The 20832-nt window shown below is 38.4% G+C and overlaps 1 protein-coding gene across 1 annotated transcript; it reads left to right on the forward strand.

Moving 5' to 3' along the window:
- Window positions 1–298: 298 nt before the first annotated feature.
- On the forward strand, window positions 299–20206 carry SELENOF (selenoprotein F). The gene is made up of 5 exons (XM_083847241.1): window positions 299–619; window positions 2354–2521; window positions 11178–11241; window positions 17371–17420; window positions 19171–20206. The coding sequence occupies exons 1-5, from the start codon at window positions 452–454 to the stop codon at window positions 19300–19302; spliced, it is 582 nt and encodes a 193-aa protein (XP_083703367.1). The 5' UTR covers window positions 299–451; the 3' UTR covers window positions 19303–20206.
- Window positions 20207–20832: the final 626 nt, after the last annotated feature.

Consider the following 20832-nt stretch of genomic DNA (forward strand, 5'->3'; position numbering starts at 1 on the left):
CGGGGCAGCGCCCGCCCCGCCCCTCCCGCCGCAGGATTGGCCCCTCTCGGCAGAGGCCCCGCCCACCGGGCAGAGGGTGGCTCCGCCCTGTCCGAGCGCCCGGCTCAGCGCGGTCCCGCCTGCACGCGGGGCTTCGAGGCTGGGAGGGGTCTCGTGAGGTCCCGCCCGCCTGCTCGGTTCGCATTGGGCGCGAGTAGAGCTGTGCTCCGGAAAGGAGCAATGCTATTGGGCGGGCCGGCTGTCAATCACCGGCGCTAGGGACCTGTGCGCCGGTTGGCTGCAGCTTTCCGGAAGGGGAAAGGACCCGGCTTTAGGGCTGCCCGCTCGGTGCCGGGCTGGGGATGGGAAGATCGCCTCGTGTACCCCGCGGGGAAGCGCGGCTCTGAGCACACCGAGCCGGCCGAGACGCCGCCTCCTCGCAGAGCCACCGGCTGAGCTGCTTCTCCCCGCCATGCCGCCAAGCCCCCTCCTTTCTCCATCAGGCAGCGCTCCGGACACCCGCACCGGCTGGGGTCCTGCGGCGGGCCCCCGGCGACGCTGGCAGGAGCGGGCGGGCTCCAAGATGGCGGCGGCGGCGGCGGAGCGGGGCTGGCTCGGGCTGTTGCTGGGGCTGCAGGCGGTGAGCGGGGGGGGGCGCGGCTCCGGGACCCGCCGGGGCCTCCCTGCCCGCTCCTCGGCGGGTGGCTGCGGCCGGGGCTGCTCCGCCTCGGGGCTTTCGCCGTTTGGGTGCCCCGGGGCGCTCCCCGCTTCGGCTCCCGGCGTGGGAGGTGGGGCGTGGCCCGTTGGCGGGTTGGGTTCTAAGAACTGCCGTCAGGGCAGCTTGTGTCTGTTGTTTTCCGGCCCCGGAAAGAATTCCGTTACAGTTAGCGGTGTTGTTACAGCGCGGTGCGGTAACGGGGGGGCTGAAACATAAACAGAAATAGCCGGGACGCCCAGCTGCTTCCTTCTTGCCCGGTGCAATCGGGACCCGTGTTTGCTTTCCTCCTGTCATGTGTGCGCCTGACTTTGTCAGTGTCCTGTAGAAAAAAGAACGAGAGCTTTTTGGCTGTCAAAGTAGAATAATAATTTCCAAGTCATTTTCTGTATTTTATGCTTTTCCATACACTTTTTTTTTTTTTTTTAGCAAATACATAGAAACAGAGTAATGCGGCACCTGTATATTTTTCATCCTAATCCTTAAAATTTGCTGTCACGTCAGTGCCAAGTCTGTGCTTTGGCTCTGGGATGGCCGCTTGAGGGCAGGAAGTGGCTTTTCTCTCTACCTTAGCCTGGGTGTGTTGTATGTATGTTACACTGTGGGTGAATGAAGACAAGTCCATTTTGCTGAATGAGGAAATGTAAGGTTTCTTCTGTAATTTTCTATTGGGCCAGCATAATTCTTTTGACTCTTGCTCTGTTCTCATCCGCTCCAGTTTGTTGATAACCTCTTACAGTTCTCTGAACACAGGGATGCCTGCAGATCCTTTTGTTGGAGTTTCATCCCTTGTTTTTTTGCCCAAGGTCGTTCTTGCAGACTAAGAAGCATCTGGGCAGCGTCCCTCGCTCAGTTCCCTCCCTCCCTTTTCTCTCTTCCCAGCGTGCAGCTGGAAGGAAAGGCTTTAAGCAAGGCTGCGATAAGTCCCTGGGCAGGGAAGTGGGAATGCGAAAGCAAAAGCCAAATATATTACTTAAGTGCTGGGATAGTTGGTAAGGTTGTTTTGGCTGCTCACAAAAAACAGAACTGGTGTCCTACGCAGAAACCATGTAATTGACTCACCTATGTTAATTGACTGTTGGTAGATCAGAATTGCAGGCTTTTATCTACACTTTCACTTTTGGTATGTGATTTTTCCTGTAATAATACAAAAATGAAATTAAAACCCTACTTGTGTGCGTTGTTGAGCAGTTTGGTCTGCTTTCTCACTCCCTGCTTGAGCTTTTCCCAGGCTTGGCTGTTATATTTTTTTTCCAAGTGTGTTTTCAGTGATAGGAAATCGACTGAGGTTGTTTTGCAAAACGTGTGTTAGAGAAGTGTACCCGTGTGGATTTCAGTTGATTTCCTATGTTTTTTTCTACTGTTCTTTCTTTGGAGCTAGCAATGGAAAGACCCTAGAGTTGTAGAAGTGTCCATGAAAGCGGCAGGTCTGATACCTTGGAACACACACGTTGTGAATGATGGCTAGAGGTCACTGTTAGTTTTAAGAACGTTTCTCAAAATAAGGTGGTGGTTTGCACTTACGAACAGACTGTGAGGTGGTGTTATAAAATGGTAACCAGAGACTTAATTGTTCTTTCTACTTGTTAAAGGACTTAAAAGCTTCCTCTTTAAAACAATTAATTTCATACTAAAGTATAACGTTGTATTGATTTTCAGGTAAATGTGTATGGAGCACAGTTGTCATCAGAAGCCTGCAGAGAACTGGGCTTCTCCAGTAACTTGCTCTGCAGTTCTTGCAACCTTCTTGGGCAGTTCAATCTAAATCAGTTGGATCCGTTCTGCAGGCAGTGCTGCCACGAAGAAGCTCAGCTGGAAACCAGAAAGGTGGGTTCTAGACTAAATCCTTTGTAGAATAATTTAACACAAAAATGGTTTGTTTTTTTTTTTTAAATTTTTAAATATATGAGAATCTCGATTATAATCTGAAGAGGAAAATGCAACATACGTATGGTGTAGATTTTCAGACTTGCCATACTGCCCTACAGTAACGTCCCAGTCTGAGCAGGGGAACCTTTGGTTCTCCAACAGCCCATTTCTATTTGCAAAGTAACTACTGGGAGCTGCATCCAGCTTCTTTGAATTGAAAGATGTATGGGATTTGGAGAGGACAAAAATAGAGGAGAAGGAGACTGGAACTGCTGATCACGGTTATTGTTTGGTCTTTGACACATAAGCAGTATGGTGGTCAGGACTGTTCCGTTCAGTCCCCAGGAACAAGAGGCTGCTGCAGCCACCAGGTCAAGGTCAGCTCCTGCACGGGCAGGAACCTGACAGAAACAGGACTGCTGAGCTGCTGCACTGGTTAGAACAGAAAGATTGGGATGAACGCTCAAGAGTGCGTGCTGTACTTCAATCAGAAAGGCTAAAGCAAGACCTCTATTGTAACTGGGGTACGTAAATAGCTATCTTGCCTAAGGTGTTGAACAAGAATCAATTTTTACAGAACTCTTGAAAAGAATGCATGCTTTTAGATACGTTTTAATTTAAGGGTGCTCTAGAATGCATAGAACAACAATCAGCAGGAAAGTAGAGATCTCAAGGAGAAGAGATGCTGAAATTATTTTTAATGGCTAGGAGATAGCTAAATAACTGACAACATGGAATTAATCTAGCAGGCTTCTTCTGTCAATTAAATTCAACATAATACTAAAAAAATAAGTCTGTGCCTACGATTTTTAACAAAATCACTGATTACAGTGTTTAGATACATTAAATACCAAGAAGCAAGTGTTTTGAGATTTGAGGAAAGTTTAATTTCTGGAGAATGCTTCTGTTCTTATAAATATGTATGTATGTATCTATGCATGCACACACATACAAAAGCTGAAAACTCTGCAAATAAAATCTAATGAAATGTACTAAAAAGGAATGTAGAAATAGGAAATAGTCTGCAACTGCGCTGTGGTTGTGTACCGCAACCAGTAGCAGTAGTGGTGGCAGCAGCAAGGCTTCCTGTCCTCACAAGAGAAGCAGGTGCTTTTATTTGTTCAGGTAATGTTCCTACAGCTTATGTAAACAGTTGTATAACATTCTTCCAGTCTATGTAAAATACATCACAAGAACCTCTGGATCAGAATAACTTGTGTTGTCGTTTGTTGGGGAAATAAAGTAGAGGAGGTATATTGCATTTCTGTCAACGTGAGTTCCGAGGATAGAAATCAGTCTTAATTTATTAGTAATTTATTCAAAGACGTGACTTACTTTGTATTGTAAACATTATTGCATTAAAATCCAAGTTGGATCAAAATAAGAAGAGAATTTAAATTGATAGATATTTTTCTCATTATCCGGAATCAGACCTAGATTTCACACTCTTTGTGGATAATCACACTTTTGTGTAAGACTAATCAAGTGCTGTTTTGTGATCAGGGCTTTACATTAAAAAAATTTGCAGTCTCAAAACTTTTTCCATGTTAGTCATGCCGAATGTAGTAGAACAAAAACCTTAAGGCTGGAAGGAATCTCAAGGTTGCTTGAGATATTCCTTCACAGTGAGCTGGAATCTGTTGGGTATTCACAGGAGCCTAGAGATGGTATAATCTAAGTTTGCTTTTCCTAATCTATTTGTGTTGGGTTACTCAGTTTCATATTTTTTTGCTTGTGCTTTGTTGCAAACATGAGTAATTTGCCGCTGAATAGAAATATTGGATTGTTCTATCATTATAGTCGAGTGCTAAAACACAGCATCTTTTCTAACGTTCTTTTGAACACTATTTCAGAGCGTGGAATTCTTTATATGATTACATTCATGCACAGCCACTGTTTGAAAATCTATTGTTCATATTTACTGCATTTTTGAAACTTGTACAGAGTAAATGCCCCTGAAGACCAGCCAGTGGAAAATTAGTATTGGAAGTTTTGAGCACGAATATTAATATCTAAACGGATTATATTCAGAATCATCATATTTTGGATTGACTCGTGGTTTAACGTACTGCTGCTTGCCACAGGTGTCTGTATCTGGGCTTACGATTTTACTCTTAAATCTTTATTCTACCAGAAATTTGATAGTTAAGAGTGAACAGATGTTAAAAAATCTTGAAAGTGTTTTTCCTCACCTTTCTGCATGAAGAAGTTTGTTAATCTTACACTAAAAACGTGCATCTAGATGTAAGATATCTGGCTATTAGCAACCTCATATGTTGCTGAGATCCAGAGCAGTGGTGCTCTGGCTTTTGTTAGTGCTGTGGCTACGTGCTTGAATATCCTCAGAACAGATGAACCTTTTTTCTGAACCATGATTCCAGTACATGACCTAGCTTGTTCATTATGTGAGCAGATATTTATTACCATCATGTGGCAGCATGCTGATTGTCCGTGTTAAAGACAGACGTGCATGCTATTAGATATATTCTAGGACAGACTTTAGGATACGCAGTTAATTCTCCTTAAAAGTATGTGGCAAAGGTTAGAAATCAAAAAAAAAGAATTACTTCATTGCATGACTTGCACCTGTGTTTTAAGTAAGAATTTAAAATTAAAGGTAAGGAGGGATAGCATGTGTATCTTGAGAATCTTTATGCAGCATCACTGCGAAGTATCTATGCCCAGTCCTAAAATACCTCGTGCTGAGTAGCATCAGGGCAACCCTGTGTGAGGTATGTTTGTGGGGTTTGATTCTTTTATATCCTCGACAGATGTTTATTAATCCTCATTTTGTTACTGGTCCAGTATTCTGTGAATTGACAGTGCTGGAAATACCTGCGAGGTGCCCCTGTTTCCCACTACGCCTTAACTTCTGCTGCCATCTGTCCAATGAAATATTTTCATTGCTTCATAACTTTACTGTAGGTAAAATGGAAAAATTCTTTTGGTTATTTTCTCTACTTCTAGAGATTTTGTATTTGGCTGCAGACTAATTCAGAAGCTAGCTTAAACAGTATTGCTTTAGCTGCAAGTTTTAAGCCTCAGTCTGTCAGATGCAGAGTACTACTGGTGTGTAAAACACAGAAGGATGAAATGGAGGTGAAGCTAACTGTGCGTGAAATTGTAGTAGCAGGAGAGATTGTCCATATTTTGCAGTAGCTGAAAATAGCTGCACTCCATCTGCAGCTTCGCTTATGCTGTGTGATCATTTCAAATGTAGCTAAAAGCGTATTCCATTAATTGTATATGGTAATCTTAGATTTATCTCAAGAATGTGTGTCAAAATCCAACTTGATTTTAAGAATTAACACTGGGATAAAACCTACAATCCATTAAATGTCATAGTTGCATTGTGCAGGATTGCCACAAACCTTAAAAGTCATTAATATTTGTAAACAGAGCTTTGAAATATATTTTGCACGCTAACACCTTGAACTTAGCACTTTAAATTTCTATTGTTAAGTATTTCTAATAGTGTAATGCTGTGCAGTTTGCTGGCTTACATCAGCTGTAAGCAAAAGTTGGACAGGAAGTTTCAGACACTAAAATGTATGGCACAGACAGAAAACTGTTACTTCAGGTGCATAGGAGATGTGTTACCCATGTTGCTACTTCTAGTGTGTGATTCCACTGTAAAACAAGGTACACGTTGATACAGTAGTCTTTGTGCATACCTTTGAAATATGCACATACTTTTCAATATTATTTTTTCCCAACGTCCACTAGATATAACAATATACATAACTAAGATATTTCTGAAACTTAAAATGGATTATTATGCCTGAGAGAAACTTACCTTCTTTTGTTTGGCTCACTTCCACCGAAGGTTCATTTCTTCAGACAAACTAAGGTTAAAGGCATCCATCTATCTGTAGCAGGAAAGCCTTACTGATGGGAGAGCTCTTTATAGACTTACCAGTGAAAAAGGTGATGTGAGGGAAACAATAAAGGTTGATTTGCTAAATGTGGGTTACGATTGTTAATGTGCATCTGTGCTGACAAATGGTATAAGCTTAGCTAATTAAGTCTGACCTGCTTCATCTGGGTACCCATCTAGATAAAATGATTGACTCCACATTTGTTGAAACAACTTCAAAAAGTGCAGTTTCCAAATAAATTAATTGCACAAAGTCAAATAAATAGTTGTTGATTTCTGTTCTCAATGTTTTCTTTGCAGCTCTCTTAAGATGCTTTCTGTTCTAATAAAAGCAGAGATTCTCAACAATAAAAGGGATGTTTAGGGATTTTTACTTCTAGAGGCAAGTAGATAGTTATGTAGCAAAGTTAAACAGCATATTTCAAAGTTGGAGCTTAAAAACTGTTCTCTATCTACTTTTTAATGTTACCTATTTACTAGGTTCAAGTAGGCACCTGTATATAGGAGCCCTTCTTCTGGCACCCTTATCCTCTATTCCACTTTGCCTTTGTGCCTCCGCTGTAGCTCTGCAGAGGTCTAAATTTATGTAACTGCTCATTGTTCAACTTCTACGTTTTCTCTCTCACACCTTTGTTTCAGATTTCTTGTTTACCTGGCCTTGCACGAGACCCTTTCAGAGAGCAAAGTTAACAATCATGATCTGGTAGGAAGAGAAGTTTTGTGGGCTTTTGGGTTGTTGGTTGGAAAGTACAGAAATGTTTACACAATACTGCATAGAGGAGCTTGTTTAGCACCAAAACTGAAATCTTAGGTGGAAAACACATTTTCTGTATGCTGAAGTTAGTCATAATAATAATGTACAACTATGATATGTATATACAGAAAAGAAGAAAAAACTGACTATCCAACCTAAAGCAGTGCTCAGAGACTTTCCTGGTTAAGTTTTGAAGACTTCCAAGGATAAAGATTCTGCAATCTTTCTTAGTGACTTATTTCAGTGTTTAAACATTCATGATTTCTTTATCCTTTGGAATTTCAATTGCAATTTCTTTTCCTACAAATAAATGAGAACTTAGATTCTGCTTCAGAAGAACAGATGTGTTCAGAGGAATATGCCTATATTTTATATATATATATACATATATATATATATAAAAAATACACACACAGACACACGCACACTGTACTATATACCCCTAGTCACAGGAATAGCAGTAAGTCCTATATAACACTTTTTTGACTATTTGATTCTTTGTTTCCAAGCTGTTATTTAGTTAGGCATTTCATTCATATGATAATAAGTTGTGAATGAGAGGAGTCTCTTTGTAGCTAAATTTACCTATGACGACATTTCAAAATGATCTTTGTGTAGCAATGACTTTAATGGCTTTCTGCATTACAGAACATTAATTCATAATGTTCCTGGCAGTGAGACTTTCTGGCTGCTGCTCTCTTAACCCACAGATTCTTGTCAATTTTCTGTCTTGAGGCAAGGGGAAGACTAGAGTAATTTTGAAAACTTCCAACTGTCCATAAAAATATCCTGAGTTCCCTCCCTCGTAGAAGGTAAAATACTTTATATGTTGGTGTATAGTCCTTTATTTTAACTAATTGAATTTTCTAGTAAAAAATAAAAGTGAACTGGTAGTTACGAGAGTTTAAGAGAGACCAGAAGAAACTTGCACCGAAGTCTCTCCTCTTTGTGACCTCATTTCTCAGGAGAACAAATACTTATAATGACGTAATGTATTTTACAAAACTTTGTTGTCACTTATGCTGTAACACCATGTTATGATGATCAAGGAGCAGCTTCTGTTAAGTACAATTTTTTCAGTTCTATTTGATTTGATTTACTATTTGGTTGTAAACACCAACAGTTCTATGGCAGCTGCATAGCAGGAACGTAACTTTTCTTTTGTGCAGTTTTTACTCTGAGTAATTGTGATTATGATACAGTACCTATTGATAAATGAACCACTGCAGGAACTTTGTCTTGTAGAAATTACTTCAATTCCCTTCCAAATACCAGGAGAAATGTTATTTTCTTTCACCTAAGTCAAGGTTTCTTGTTGTTAATCAAACACCTATTTTAGTTGGACCACTAGTGTTAATGGAACAACTATTTTTACAAAATATTTTTACCTAACACTGTTGTTATGTAAGTGGTGTTTTATTATGTTATAATTACCACTTTCCTTTATTGGGCATGTCTGCCTTAATGATGGTGTGGTTTCCCTCCTCTCAGCAGTGAAGAGCCATCTTTATTACATCAGTGTGAACTATTACAAGATACTCATGTGCTTACAAAAAGCTTTTGAATGAAATTTAACTCAAGTTGTAGCTTTGTAAAAGATGAGGGAAAAGTTCAGTCTTTGTCACAGCAGCCTTCGAAAGCATCCTGTTAGAATGCTTTAAAAAAAGCAAAGATATTTTTATAGATACAGACATGAGTCAGCATGGAAATCATAACAGTACTTATTTGAGACGCCAAAATGGACACCAGTAATAGTTTAGAGAGTCTTTCTTTCATTGCTTGCAGTACTAGACTCACTTTCATCAACGCTAAAACAAGTGAAGCATTATTTTAAAATGAACTAACTTACAAGTTAAGCATTGTTTAATGAACTGACTCGTCATATTTGTATGCCTCTGCACTGAGTGATACATGTCATTCTTGGGAATGCTTGAGCACAGGAAATGCCTTCACAAGGGAGTCTGGCAGACATCTGCTCTGGACATGATGGGGTAGTAGCAGTAGGAGATGTGAACAAGTATTCTTTTTGTTGTGGGCTTTCTAAGTGATGCAAATAAACCTGCGTTTCTTGCAAAAGACACCTTTGTTTAGAGTTCTAAATGAAGTCTATTTTATTTTTTTGTCTAGCCATCTAGAGAGCAGCTGTTTGTGCCAGCATGAATCTGAACTTTTTTGTAGCAGCACAGTTGGGCTTCAATTACGGCAGAATTATAAGCTCAAAATATAAGCATCAGTGCTTGAGCTGTTTTCTTTGCTAAACTTTATTTCTATCAGTTATTGGATAGGAGTTACAAAGTGGGAGTATTTTGTAATTACAATGTCCTATATATTTTAGATTCCTGCAGTGATCTTGCTTCCGTAGAAATCCCTGTTTAAAAGGAAGAAATAAACTGGAAGAATTATTTGCAGTAATGAGAACTGAAAAATGCTCACATTACCATTTGGTGCACTTAGTTCTTTGTGCACATATAGAAAATAATTAACAGAATGTCTATCTTTTATCTTTATTGCACTTTTCTATCAAGAATTAGCATAAAGAAAGTAACTGTCAGTATACAGAACCACTGTAATTGTTCAGTGCCTTAGTGAACGTACAAACTAGCATCTGAATCTAAGATTGCTGATTAAATGTTTTTAAAAGAATAATGAATGGAGACAGGTTAAGTGAAATTCAGAATCTCACTGTTCAACATTTTCTCCATCTTTGTAACTCCTCCATCTTCAGACTTCCATGGTTTAAGTCCAGAGGAAGTTAATTATGCAAGTTGGTATTTGAGATTTTTATCAGTGTTTTTTAAAATCAAAATATTTATTTTGGGGTGAAAAATAAGCTTCATAAATGGTATTTTTAATCTCTCAAGTCTTGTTTCATAGCAGTACTGGGTTCTAACAGTCAAAGCTTTTATCTTAAATCTAATGTTTACTTGAAAAATTTGAATGTAGTTAAGTGAATTCCTGGGATACTGTGCTAAACAGATAATGCAACGTAGTATTTTTAGTTCCATTTCCTGTGGAAGTAATGATAAGTGATTGGTTCAGGTCAGGCAAGAAGTCGTAATTTCCTTGCAAATGATTAGAGTATTTCATGTTCTAATCATGTGTATTTAAACGAATAACAAGTTGAACCTAAATTCAGAAGATCCGTATTCTGAAATGCAGATGTACTCCTGACCATCCATAGTGCCTGCACAGATGGGTGGTGAAGTTTTAATAAAATTGTCTTACTTTGAGATTTCAGTTGTCTGGTTTGCTTTTATGATTTGTCACTCCTTTTTCAGAAAGGTACTCATTACATGTCATAGTGAAAGCTTATTTTCGGTTACATGTATCCACAGTTCATATTTTAAATCAAATATGAATTTTACTTCATTTCAGAACAGTTGTGTTTTTCCGTGTCTGAACTTGCACATTTGTTATGAATGCACCTTCTAAAATAAGAGCAGAGGTCTTAATTTTATACAGAATGTAATGAATTGAAGTAAAAAAAAAAATTAACTGAACTTTTAACTGTTAACCTGTAAGCAGTAGGGGCTTCACAGTTAGAAGGATGTGATTTGGAATACAGAATTGACAACCATTTCTATTAAATGCCTGGCTTTACAGAATGAAGTTCTCTTTTAGTAGCAGGAAAAATCTGTTGCTAATTTATATTGAAGATGCAGCAAACTGTAGAATCAATTGCATGATGCAGAAAAAAAAAGTTTAAAAATGTGGCAGTATACAAGATTAATATATTTGTTTAAATTTAGATGCTACATTATAAAGAATTGAAATGAAATTTGGTTTTAATCACATTGAATTTGAGTACTTTGCATAGCTGAGTAGTGATTGCCATCCAAGTGAAGCATCAAGGTTAGCCCAGCCTTATGCTCTCCTCAAAGACAAATAGATTAAATATTTGATATTGATCCTCAAATTGATAAATAAATAAACTAATAAGTTGTATTTTTAACGTTACTAACAGCTTCTATATATTTTTACAGCTTTACGCAGGAGCTGTCCTAGAAGTATGTGGATGAAAATTGGGAAGGTTCCCTCAAGTCCAGGGTAAGTAAAAAGCCAATACTGTTCTTTAAAATGTGAAATACTGTCACAGCCGAATGACAAAATGCGCTTTTAAGTGCTTCTACGAGTAGTCATAAATTTCATATATTACATCAGGAAAGTTGTATTGACCTGAGACTCATGGAACTGGTCTCCAGTAATTGATAGATAAAATTATATAGTGTGCTTATGGAACTACTTTCTTTTCACAGATCCTGCAGTATAATTGTTTTGTCAGTGGGTAATGACAATCAACTAAAGTGAATAGAATACAGCAGTGTAGAAGGAAAATCAATACCATCAGTGGGGGGCGGGGCGGGGAGGAAGCTGCAGGAAAAACCTCTGTGAGAAATTTCAACCTGGAATTTTGTTATAAATGGGGAAAGAGCTTAGGTGACAGCAGTGCTTTTTTCAGTAATGAAGTTCCTAATACTGTACTTAATATCAGTTGGACATAAGGAAAAAAGACTGATCTAGCTTTAGAAATAAAAATGCACAAAAAGCGCATCTCCATCTTTCATGGCCAGTATGAATATCACCCCGTTTGAAGGCTGATTGATGAACAAGAAATAAAAGAATTTTAAACCAGGTTGCAATTAATTTAAGTTATGCTGCTTTAGATTCTCCTCCTACCACCTCTACCTATACACAGTTCTGTTAATTGACCACAAGGCTAGAGGAAAGATACTTTCTGTTTCCCACTCTTTAAAACACCAAAACAAGATCAGGTTAAATGGCTTGTACTACTGAAGGGTGTGTAAGGAAACTGTGTGTTAGTACAGCTAACCACGTTATCTCCATGTCCATTCGAATGTGGCAAACTTAAAGACATTCCCAGCTGTTGTTATGGATGTGAATTTGTAACAGTCAGTGCTCTTTGAGCTATAGGTTGGAAGGAAAAGGTAAGTGTGATAGTCTGACTCCAGCCAACATTGTGTCCTACTGAAATGTTTCTGTACTGAAATATTTTTTTCTGTTGGGTTTACCTTAAAAAGAAATTGCCACATTATAAATGCTGTACTGTAAAATTAATTCCTATATTATACATGTTTTCAAATTGTTCTTTATAAACCAGCTCTTAAATATTTATCATTCCACCAAAGTAGAAAACTGAAAACATAAGTGGCAAGATTCATAGGTGAAGCAATATCTTCTTATACCAGCTAACACAGAAAATGTAACAGTTTTTGGATGACATGCATAAAGCTAAGGCCCTGCAATAGAACACAAAATTAGGTGGGCCAGTGACTAACCTAGAGTATTTAAGTTGACTTTTCAGTGGCAGCGCTGTTCTGTTCACAGAGATAAGAGATGACAATGTCTAGACTCCTGTGTTCTTTCCAGTATGTTTAACAAAAACTGTAGTAGGCTGTTTTTCATTGACCATTTCTTTCACATCTTGGCATTCTCTTTGTTCATCAGGAGGATAATTCTCACCTCTCTGTATGACTCCCTTAGTTACACAATGAATGTGCTCCCAGCAGATGTAACAAGTCCTTCATCCTTGAACCATGCAGTATGCGACTACATTAGATCTCTCACTTCAGAGAGTCAGCAAGCGGTCTGTTGCACTGCTCAAGTTCTGCAAGCGTGAGGGGATTCTTTTAGCGAATGAAATGCAATGTGTTATGGGGCTGTACTTTCATGTAAGACCACTTATTTCCTGGTTATTTTTCTCTCTAATTCTTAAATACTGGTCAAAGAACTTTAGAAAGGTCCAGTCATCTTAAGTCTTTCATTTTGTAAAAAAGTTAGTAAAACTCTTGCTAAGAAGTGAAGGATGTTGTGGTAGGAGACCTGCATTTTTTTTATCATAATCTCATAATCTTTTATAAAAAAGATGATTACAAACATACAAACTAAATCAATACTTCAGATTTAGTAATGTCTCTAGCATTGCTACTCTTGTGTTACATATCTTGTGTGTTAGTAGTAGTAGCGTGCTTCAGTTACTCCCTGTAACACATTTAGTCTTTCTTAATTTTGAATTTTTAAAATCAGTTGTATATACTGCAAAGTTGCACAAAGTACCATGCAGTAGCATGGTTTGATAAAATATTAGTCTTTTGAAAAATACTAATAACTCATGTGCTTCCTAGTGGTAATATTTCAAGATGTGAAACATTTAAATGCATCACTAAAAGACTTGTAATATTTCTCTTATTTATTGCCAATGTGATGCTGAAGAAATGGCTAGTTATGACTTGTGCTTTTCTAGCATTAAAATCTGAAACCGATATGACAAGGACAGTAAGTTTTTAAATCTCCTCCAGGCCTTTCTGATTTGAGGCCATTACATTTATTCCAATGTGTGTGGAGATAGACAAGGTTAAAAGTGCTTGTCCATGTGCATAGTTTTTTTTGAAAACTAGTGTGAAATTTTACTGCTAATGTATATTGTCTCTCATTCCAATATTAACAGATGAGTTTAATTTTTTCCTCCAATAACATTTTGTATTTTTCCAATTACAGATCAAGCAGATCTTTTCTCCTAAAGCAGGAAACTAAATACTGTGAATTATTCCACACGTGTTGTGTAGAGATCCTGGGTAATCTGGATCATGTCCTTACTATAGAAAAGTAGATAGTCAACTCTTTTTTCGTAAACTTTAAGACTTATTTATCTAATGCACAGACCTGCAGCTTAGTATGGTGAGATGTGGAGTTGTGCCCCTTTGGGGTCGGAAAATTTTGTTGCAGTACATCCTATCTCAGAGAGAGCACACAGGTGTGTGCATGCATATACATAGACCTGCAGTTTGGGCACGAGCAATACTTCAATTTTTCAGTAATCTCCATTTAGGATTCTAGGTCTTATTTCCAACAGACTAGTTTTCACAGACTTTCTCAAAACAAAGGGTGGTTTTTCTGTTGTAGTGTATTGACAGGCAGACCTTAGGTCTTTACAAGCACTGTTCAGTGGTAGGTAGCACCTGTCTTTGCAAAAGGTGTGGCACTGGGTAGGCTTTGAAATGTTGATACTTACCTGATCCTTTTCTCCCTTTCGTGCATGCACAGGATAGCCTTGGAGAACTTCATAGGCTGTCTTGTGCTCTGAAATGTGACCTTTTAGTTGTAGTCGATTGGATGGCAATCATGGCTGCTCTGTAGGCTCACCTCAGGGTTGCCTTCAAACAGAAGGCATATGCTTTGGTATTGCACATGTTTTATAACAGCACAAGGTGAAGTGATTTTTCTTAACATTATGTGACAGGACAGTTGCAAAGCAGGCAGTAGAACAGCTTTGACTTCTAGTCTGGTGTTTAATTCACCAAAACATAGTGTCATGGCACCAAGCTCAGAGTTCATCTTACAGAAATCAGTGGAAAATGCCTTTCCTACTCACCCATGGATGGATTGTATTAAATACTTATTTCTCCGCAGTGTGTTATTTGTAAAGCTGCTATGGGGAGAGGAAAATTGGTAGTTAGCTAGGATTTTAGTATTAAACATCGAACTATTAAATGGTGGTGTAGAGGTGTGCAAGTAGCCCTTAGACATAGGCTCGTAGGAAGCAATAATGTTAATGTCAGGATAGAGAGGGGAAACTCTTGGGACAGTGCTGGAGGTGGTACGTGTGCACTGTGTCACAGGGTAAGCAAGCAGCTGCATGTCACACTGTGCACTGTAGCTGCCTCTGACTTCCTAACCCCATCAGTTCCATTCAGCGTCTGTGTATTCAACCTAGAGCATGATTTTGTGAAAGAGGAAAAAAAAAAAGGCTTTTGACAAGGTAATCTGTATTTTTAATGCACGTCAGGGTACTAGTTTCTCAATTTAGCTTCCAAAATCGAGAATATAGAAATTAAGTTATTTATATAGTGAGTGTTATTCTTTGTTGCATCATAGAAATTCAAGTGACTAATACAGAAAGTCACTATGATGAGCATTAGAAATAAATACACCATTAACAGAAAATGATTTTGTTCTAGCTGTCTAAAATTTCAGGAAAAACGTTCTGTAGTGCTTCAGCTTTCAGAAGATTTAGACATTTGACATTGATACAAGTGTGCAATAGCTGCTTTTAAAGTGACAAAATGTAATACAGACTATAGAATACTTTCTGCTTCCCCCTAATTCTGTTCACATTTCATGCGAGCTTGTTCTCTCTGACACTGCAGCCAGGGAGCAGCCACTCATGTCCAAATGAGCTTTCATCTGTCACTCTATTAACAAGTCCTCACACCTGCTAAAAGCTTAAAGTGCTGTAACCTGAGTTAACCCCTGAAGGCTATTCCTGAATATCATTGAGTTTCACAGTCCAGATTTGCTTCTGAAACTTTATCGACTTTACAGTGCTATCTTGCCATTCCTCTGTAAGTTGTGCAATTAAATACATTCCGTATACTAAGTGCTTCTTAAAACCTCCTTTCCATATGAAGTCCTAGACAGTGATGTCAGCTTTAGATTTAAATTGAAAAAACTGTGGGGAAAAATCCCCGTGGAATAGTTCAGTCTGCTGTGGACTTGAGAAACATCTTTGCTGCTTTTTTTGCAGTTTACTACTAATGACAGCCAAGACAACTAACAACTCAAAAGGACGTGAGAAACACTGAAGTTGAAAATGAGTCTGTGAGTTTAATCAGAACTGAACTCTGGTGTATGAGCAAGTAGTGGTTATTTAGTGCTATTTGAAATTGTTCTATGAGTACAGCTTGCAACATGACAGAGTACAGTTCTACAGAAAGAACTTTTTTTCCCCTTCAGGCATCTACTATAGCTAGGAGCTTATAGTGCCTTTAAAAAAAAAATTGTTTATGTTGTGTAGTGATTGGTGCAGCAGGCAGAGTATATGGTTTTGATCTGTACCAGGAGCACAGTGGAAGAGGGAGGAAAATAAATGTCACCATATATACATACTGAGGAAATGTTAAGGTAACTGTCTTCAGTAATATAAAGAGAGGTATAAAGATGCCAGGGAACATCTTTACAATTATTGAGGAAAGTACTGCATTTCACAAGGCAGCATGAGAATTCAGTCCTGAGGTTGCACTCATCTTCATGCACCAGCTGGAAGCTGTGCAATTCACGAGAGATTCATTGTTGTCTAACCTTGAAAAAGCAACTTAACATGCAGCCAGCACCTCCGCAAGAGTCAATCCATACTGACAGCGTGCACACTTGGGGAGACTCTGCTGAGATACCACGGGAGCGTCCTGGCTCCACTTGATGTCAGTACAGATACTAAATTCAGCCTGGAGCATAACTGGAGTGTAAGAAGGAGAAATAAAGACTAAATAAATTTGAAATATTTTTAGAACTCATCTATTCATTAGGCTAAAGTGTTTGGAAGTAGAGTTTGTGCTCATGCTTTGCCCTGAAATAAGTCATGTTGTGAATATTATTTTTAAAGTTAACGTTACCCCAAGGAGGGCGTTGTGCCATAGGGATACGGGAACTGTGCTGCTGTCAACAGCAAGTGCTGACAAGCCCTTCAAGCGAAGAGTTCGTCCATCAGCAGGCCAGCTCAAACCTGAACTTCTCTCCATGTAGCTACATGACAGGCCATAGAGTCCCTCTTGAAATTCCTAAAGGCAATCAGCTTTAAGAGCAGAGGAGTTACCTGCTTCTCTTATTTTCTATTCTTGAATTCCTGCTGTTTTTCAACATGCAATCTTGGAGATCTCTAGGACAAAATTATTCTTCTTGTGTGCAAGAATAACACCTCTGCCCACAGTTTCCTCCGTGCCCTTTCACACACACTGCTGCAGCTTGTGTGCAGTCTGCTGATGGTGTTTGTTTCATATTTAGCCTCCCTCACAAAGCTTCAGCCAGATTTTGATTACACTAACAGTTTCCCTCTTATTTGCATATACATGGACTGGGCTGGTGAAGACCGTCAGTTGTACATACAGATAAATTTATTTTTTTAATTTAATGTTCGCACTAACGTTCAATGAAATTTCAAGCGAATATGAAGCTAGTTTGGAATACTAGCCAAATTAGGGTTTTCCTTGGGCATAATGTTAGTGTTACTAGTTTTGTGAGGATATTGAGAATTTTACCATTAGAAATTACCTTCTAAAGCCTCATTCCAAAAGAAATACTTAAGGGAATACTAGTTCGAATATAAACTTACTCCATGCAGGTGGAAAAGTTTGATTCTCTTTATTTCTTTTCTCCAAACCCTAGCTTTTGTCAGGAGTGATAAGCCAAAACTCTTCAGGGGACTGCAAATCAAGGTAAGTAGTAAACTAAGTTTTTTGTTGTTTGGGGCGTGGGGAGGAGGGATGTATACTAAGAAGAATTAAACTTGGTAGAAACAGACCTTTTGTGTTCCTTATTTGCTGATCAAATCATCCTTCAGGAGGGGATGTATATTTGTCTTGCCAGTATAAATCTTTACAAGTTTCTGCTGCTAGCACTAATTGGCTTATTGCTAAGTAACTGGTACCAATTATTTGTTGTCAGTGGGGCTTTTTCAGGGTTGTTTGTTTAAATCCAAGAAAAGGTATACTGGAACCCTTAAGTAAAAACAGATGTTAAAAGAATGTGAGGAATGCTTGTGTTCTGACCTGACTGTGGATATCTTGTGTTCAGTTGAGCTTGTTCTGCCATACTTTCAGTTCCTTTTTTCCTCATTCTGTTCTTCCCTCATCTTCTAATGGAGCTGCCATTTCCATACATTCAGAGATTTTTAGTTTTCTCCTTTTTCTCAGATCTTCCTCAGTATGTCTTTGATTCTTTAGTCTTCAAACATCCAGCTTTAGACCACTGCATATAATGAATGGTGTTTTTTTATGACTGGTGCATAGGCAACATCGCATAAGCTGCACTGCCTTAAGCTCAAGCAGGTTTTTTTGAAGATCTAGTGTAAAACTTCCTCTTGAAATCCTACGTGAACTTCCAGCATACTTCACAGATACACATCTCGATTCTCACATCCTTGTGCTCCCATCTCTCTTCACCAAATGGCACCATCTGGAGTCTCTTCATACTTACGCATGGCTGCAATAAGTGATTTGTCTTCTCAGCAGCAGATTCCATCTAAAACAGATTTCCTCTCTGTCTCATGTATTCATGTCTGTGTGCCCTCCGGTTTCTTTCAAAACCATTCTCTCCTTCTGCATGTATGAATGTTTCATTTTTATTTTAAACTCTGTAGCTGCATTGAACATCAAAGCAGCATAGCCTACAATTCGTATGGAACGTTACCAGGAAAAAAATGTGCAAATTGGCCTGGTATTTATTTTATAAGAATTTTGGAAAACCGATTAGAGGTGCTGCTAGCTTCATTAAGTGAAACCAACTAGGTTGGGTCAGTAAAAGGGTAAAGTAAAATACTCCTAGTGAACTCCTGTTTTCTATAAACTTAAATGGCTAGATCCTTCCAGTGCTCTTAAAACCTTTTATTTGCATTACGTATTTGGGGGCTCAGTTTTCACAGGTATTATGTTACTAGCTAAGCCTATAGGCAGACTTTGCACTGTTAAATTGGCCAGAAAATTCTAAAGTGGTTAAAAAAAATCTATTGATTAGATTAAAAGAATCATTCAGCTGTTTGATTCAAAAATCAAAATTTAGTAACTTAAAACAGTTGAAGTACAATACCTTTGTTCAACATACGGTTTATGGCATTATCTCACTGCACATGCATTAGTTTGTGTGGTGGGCCAAGGAAAACAAGTAGTAGATGTTTGACAGAAACACACATCTTTTTTTGACGTGTTCTTCCACTTTCCTCTCTTTGACATTAAATGTCAAAAAGTCGTAAATCTGAACTGAAGCTGCTTTTTACCCATTTTATTTAAGGCAAGTAACTCTGCTCCAGATCTTAAGGTAAATGTTTACTGCTCTTAAACTAATGGTATCACTTCTGGACTTTTCTACTCTTGATTTGACATCTTAAACTGATTTAAATAAATTGGGGAGGGATTTAAAATGGAGAATACATTTCCCAACCCAGAGTAACTGGCTTCTTTCTTTCTTTAGTATGTGCGTGGTTCTGACCCTGTACTAAAGCTGCTGGACGACAATGGGAACATTGCAGAAGAACTGAGCATCCTCAAGTGGAACACAGATAGCGTGGAAGAGTTTCTAAGTGAAAAATTAGAACGTCTATAAATCACTGCTTTTGTTCCTGTTCCCTTTTTGTGTCTTCTCATGGTAATCATCTCAGATGAAGTGAGCTACAATTGAAAAAACATTCCAGCTTCTATGTTAATTTTAAAATAATATCTATTGTGCTGTACTAAACATCTTGTAATTAGAAGGGGAAGCTTCAGCACACATCTGACAAGTTGACAAACAGAATAGCTTGTCTTAATATATTTCAGTTCTTAGTGCATTTATCACCAACGAAAGGCTTTGTTTCAAACTTAATTATGCAAATATCACTTTGTTATAATTAGACCTGTTTTTACAAATGCTCTAAAAAACTAAAGAGCTTCAAATAGTTGAAATGGTTACCATGCTCTTTGCGTGCTGCTCTTTGTAAACGTGTCAGAACCAAATGCAGTGTAATGTCTCCCAAAGAAACTTGACTGCTAGTGCCCTCTTCTTTTTGTATTTGAGATGTCCTTTTTATAGAAGCATTGTTTACAATGACTATCTAGTTCACAGGCTTTGAAGCTGATGGAGGAACTCATGCTCTGGTACAGTGAAACATTTAGTAAGCACACTTTAGTGAAGACTACATAGAAAACCCGTGAGGTGTATGCAAGTCAGATGTCAGGTGTGCTTTACATTAAGTGTTTTGCTTCAGAAAACATGAGACAGAAGGAAAGGTTTTTCCAGGCTTGCAACTTTCACAAGTTTATTCTATCAAATGAATTTATAAACTGTTCTTTTAAAGCGTTTTTTTCTCATTTGAAATTTATGTAAACAAGGAAGATAGTACGTATGTTAGTAAGTCAAATCTGTTATGACTTGCCAAGTTTTTTTCTCACTTAGAGTGAATAAACATGGTGAGCAAGGATAATGTGTTTTTTCTGAAGTTTAATTATCAAATAAATCTTTCCTTTGACTACTTCAGGCTCACAGGTTTTTGGTTGGATGGGTGGTATGTTATAGCTTGAATGGGTACTCAGTTTTTCATTTCATATATGAATTTTATATCTCGAGATTTTTTTTCTTTACAGTCTAACACTTTTATTCCTAACTTGAGAAGAAATCGTCAGCTTTGTAGCAGAACCAGAACAATAACTTTAAGAACACACTAAATATCAGAAGTAGAAGCTCTAAAAGGGATTCTTTAGACCTAGCCTTCTGAGTTTTTGTTCCGTGAAATATTTTTATAAACTTTTAGAAGGTGCATACAGCTTGATCATGATGCTATCCACATTCTTTTATCTTCTACTTTTTATCTCCGCCTTTCACTCCTATCCTTATAAAACACACTGATCATTTCCCAGATCATTCAGCATGGGACAGCTACAGCAGTGGTCACTGCTGTCTCAGCAAAAACAAATGACACAAAAAGCACAAATCTTTGCAGCTGGTGCTAGCTTATCAGTCATAACATGGGATTAATTCTTGGGACATGTGATGTTCTAGTCAGCATATGGGCTGCAGCCAAAACATATGGCATGACAACCCCCTATTTTGGTAGTAAAAATATGCTGCCATCCACTGGTCTTTTAATATATTGACTAT

The sequence above is a fragment of the Anser anser genome (genome assembly GCF_964211835.1).
Source record: "Anser anser genome assembly, chromosome: 8".
NCBI classification, from domain to species: domain Eukaryota; kingdom Metazoa; phylum Chordata; class Aves; order Anseriformes; family Anatidae; genus Anser; species Anser anser.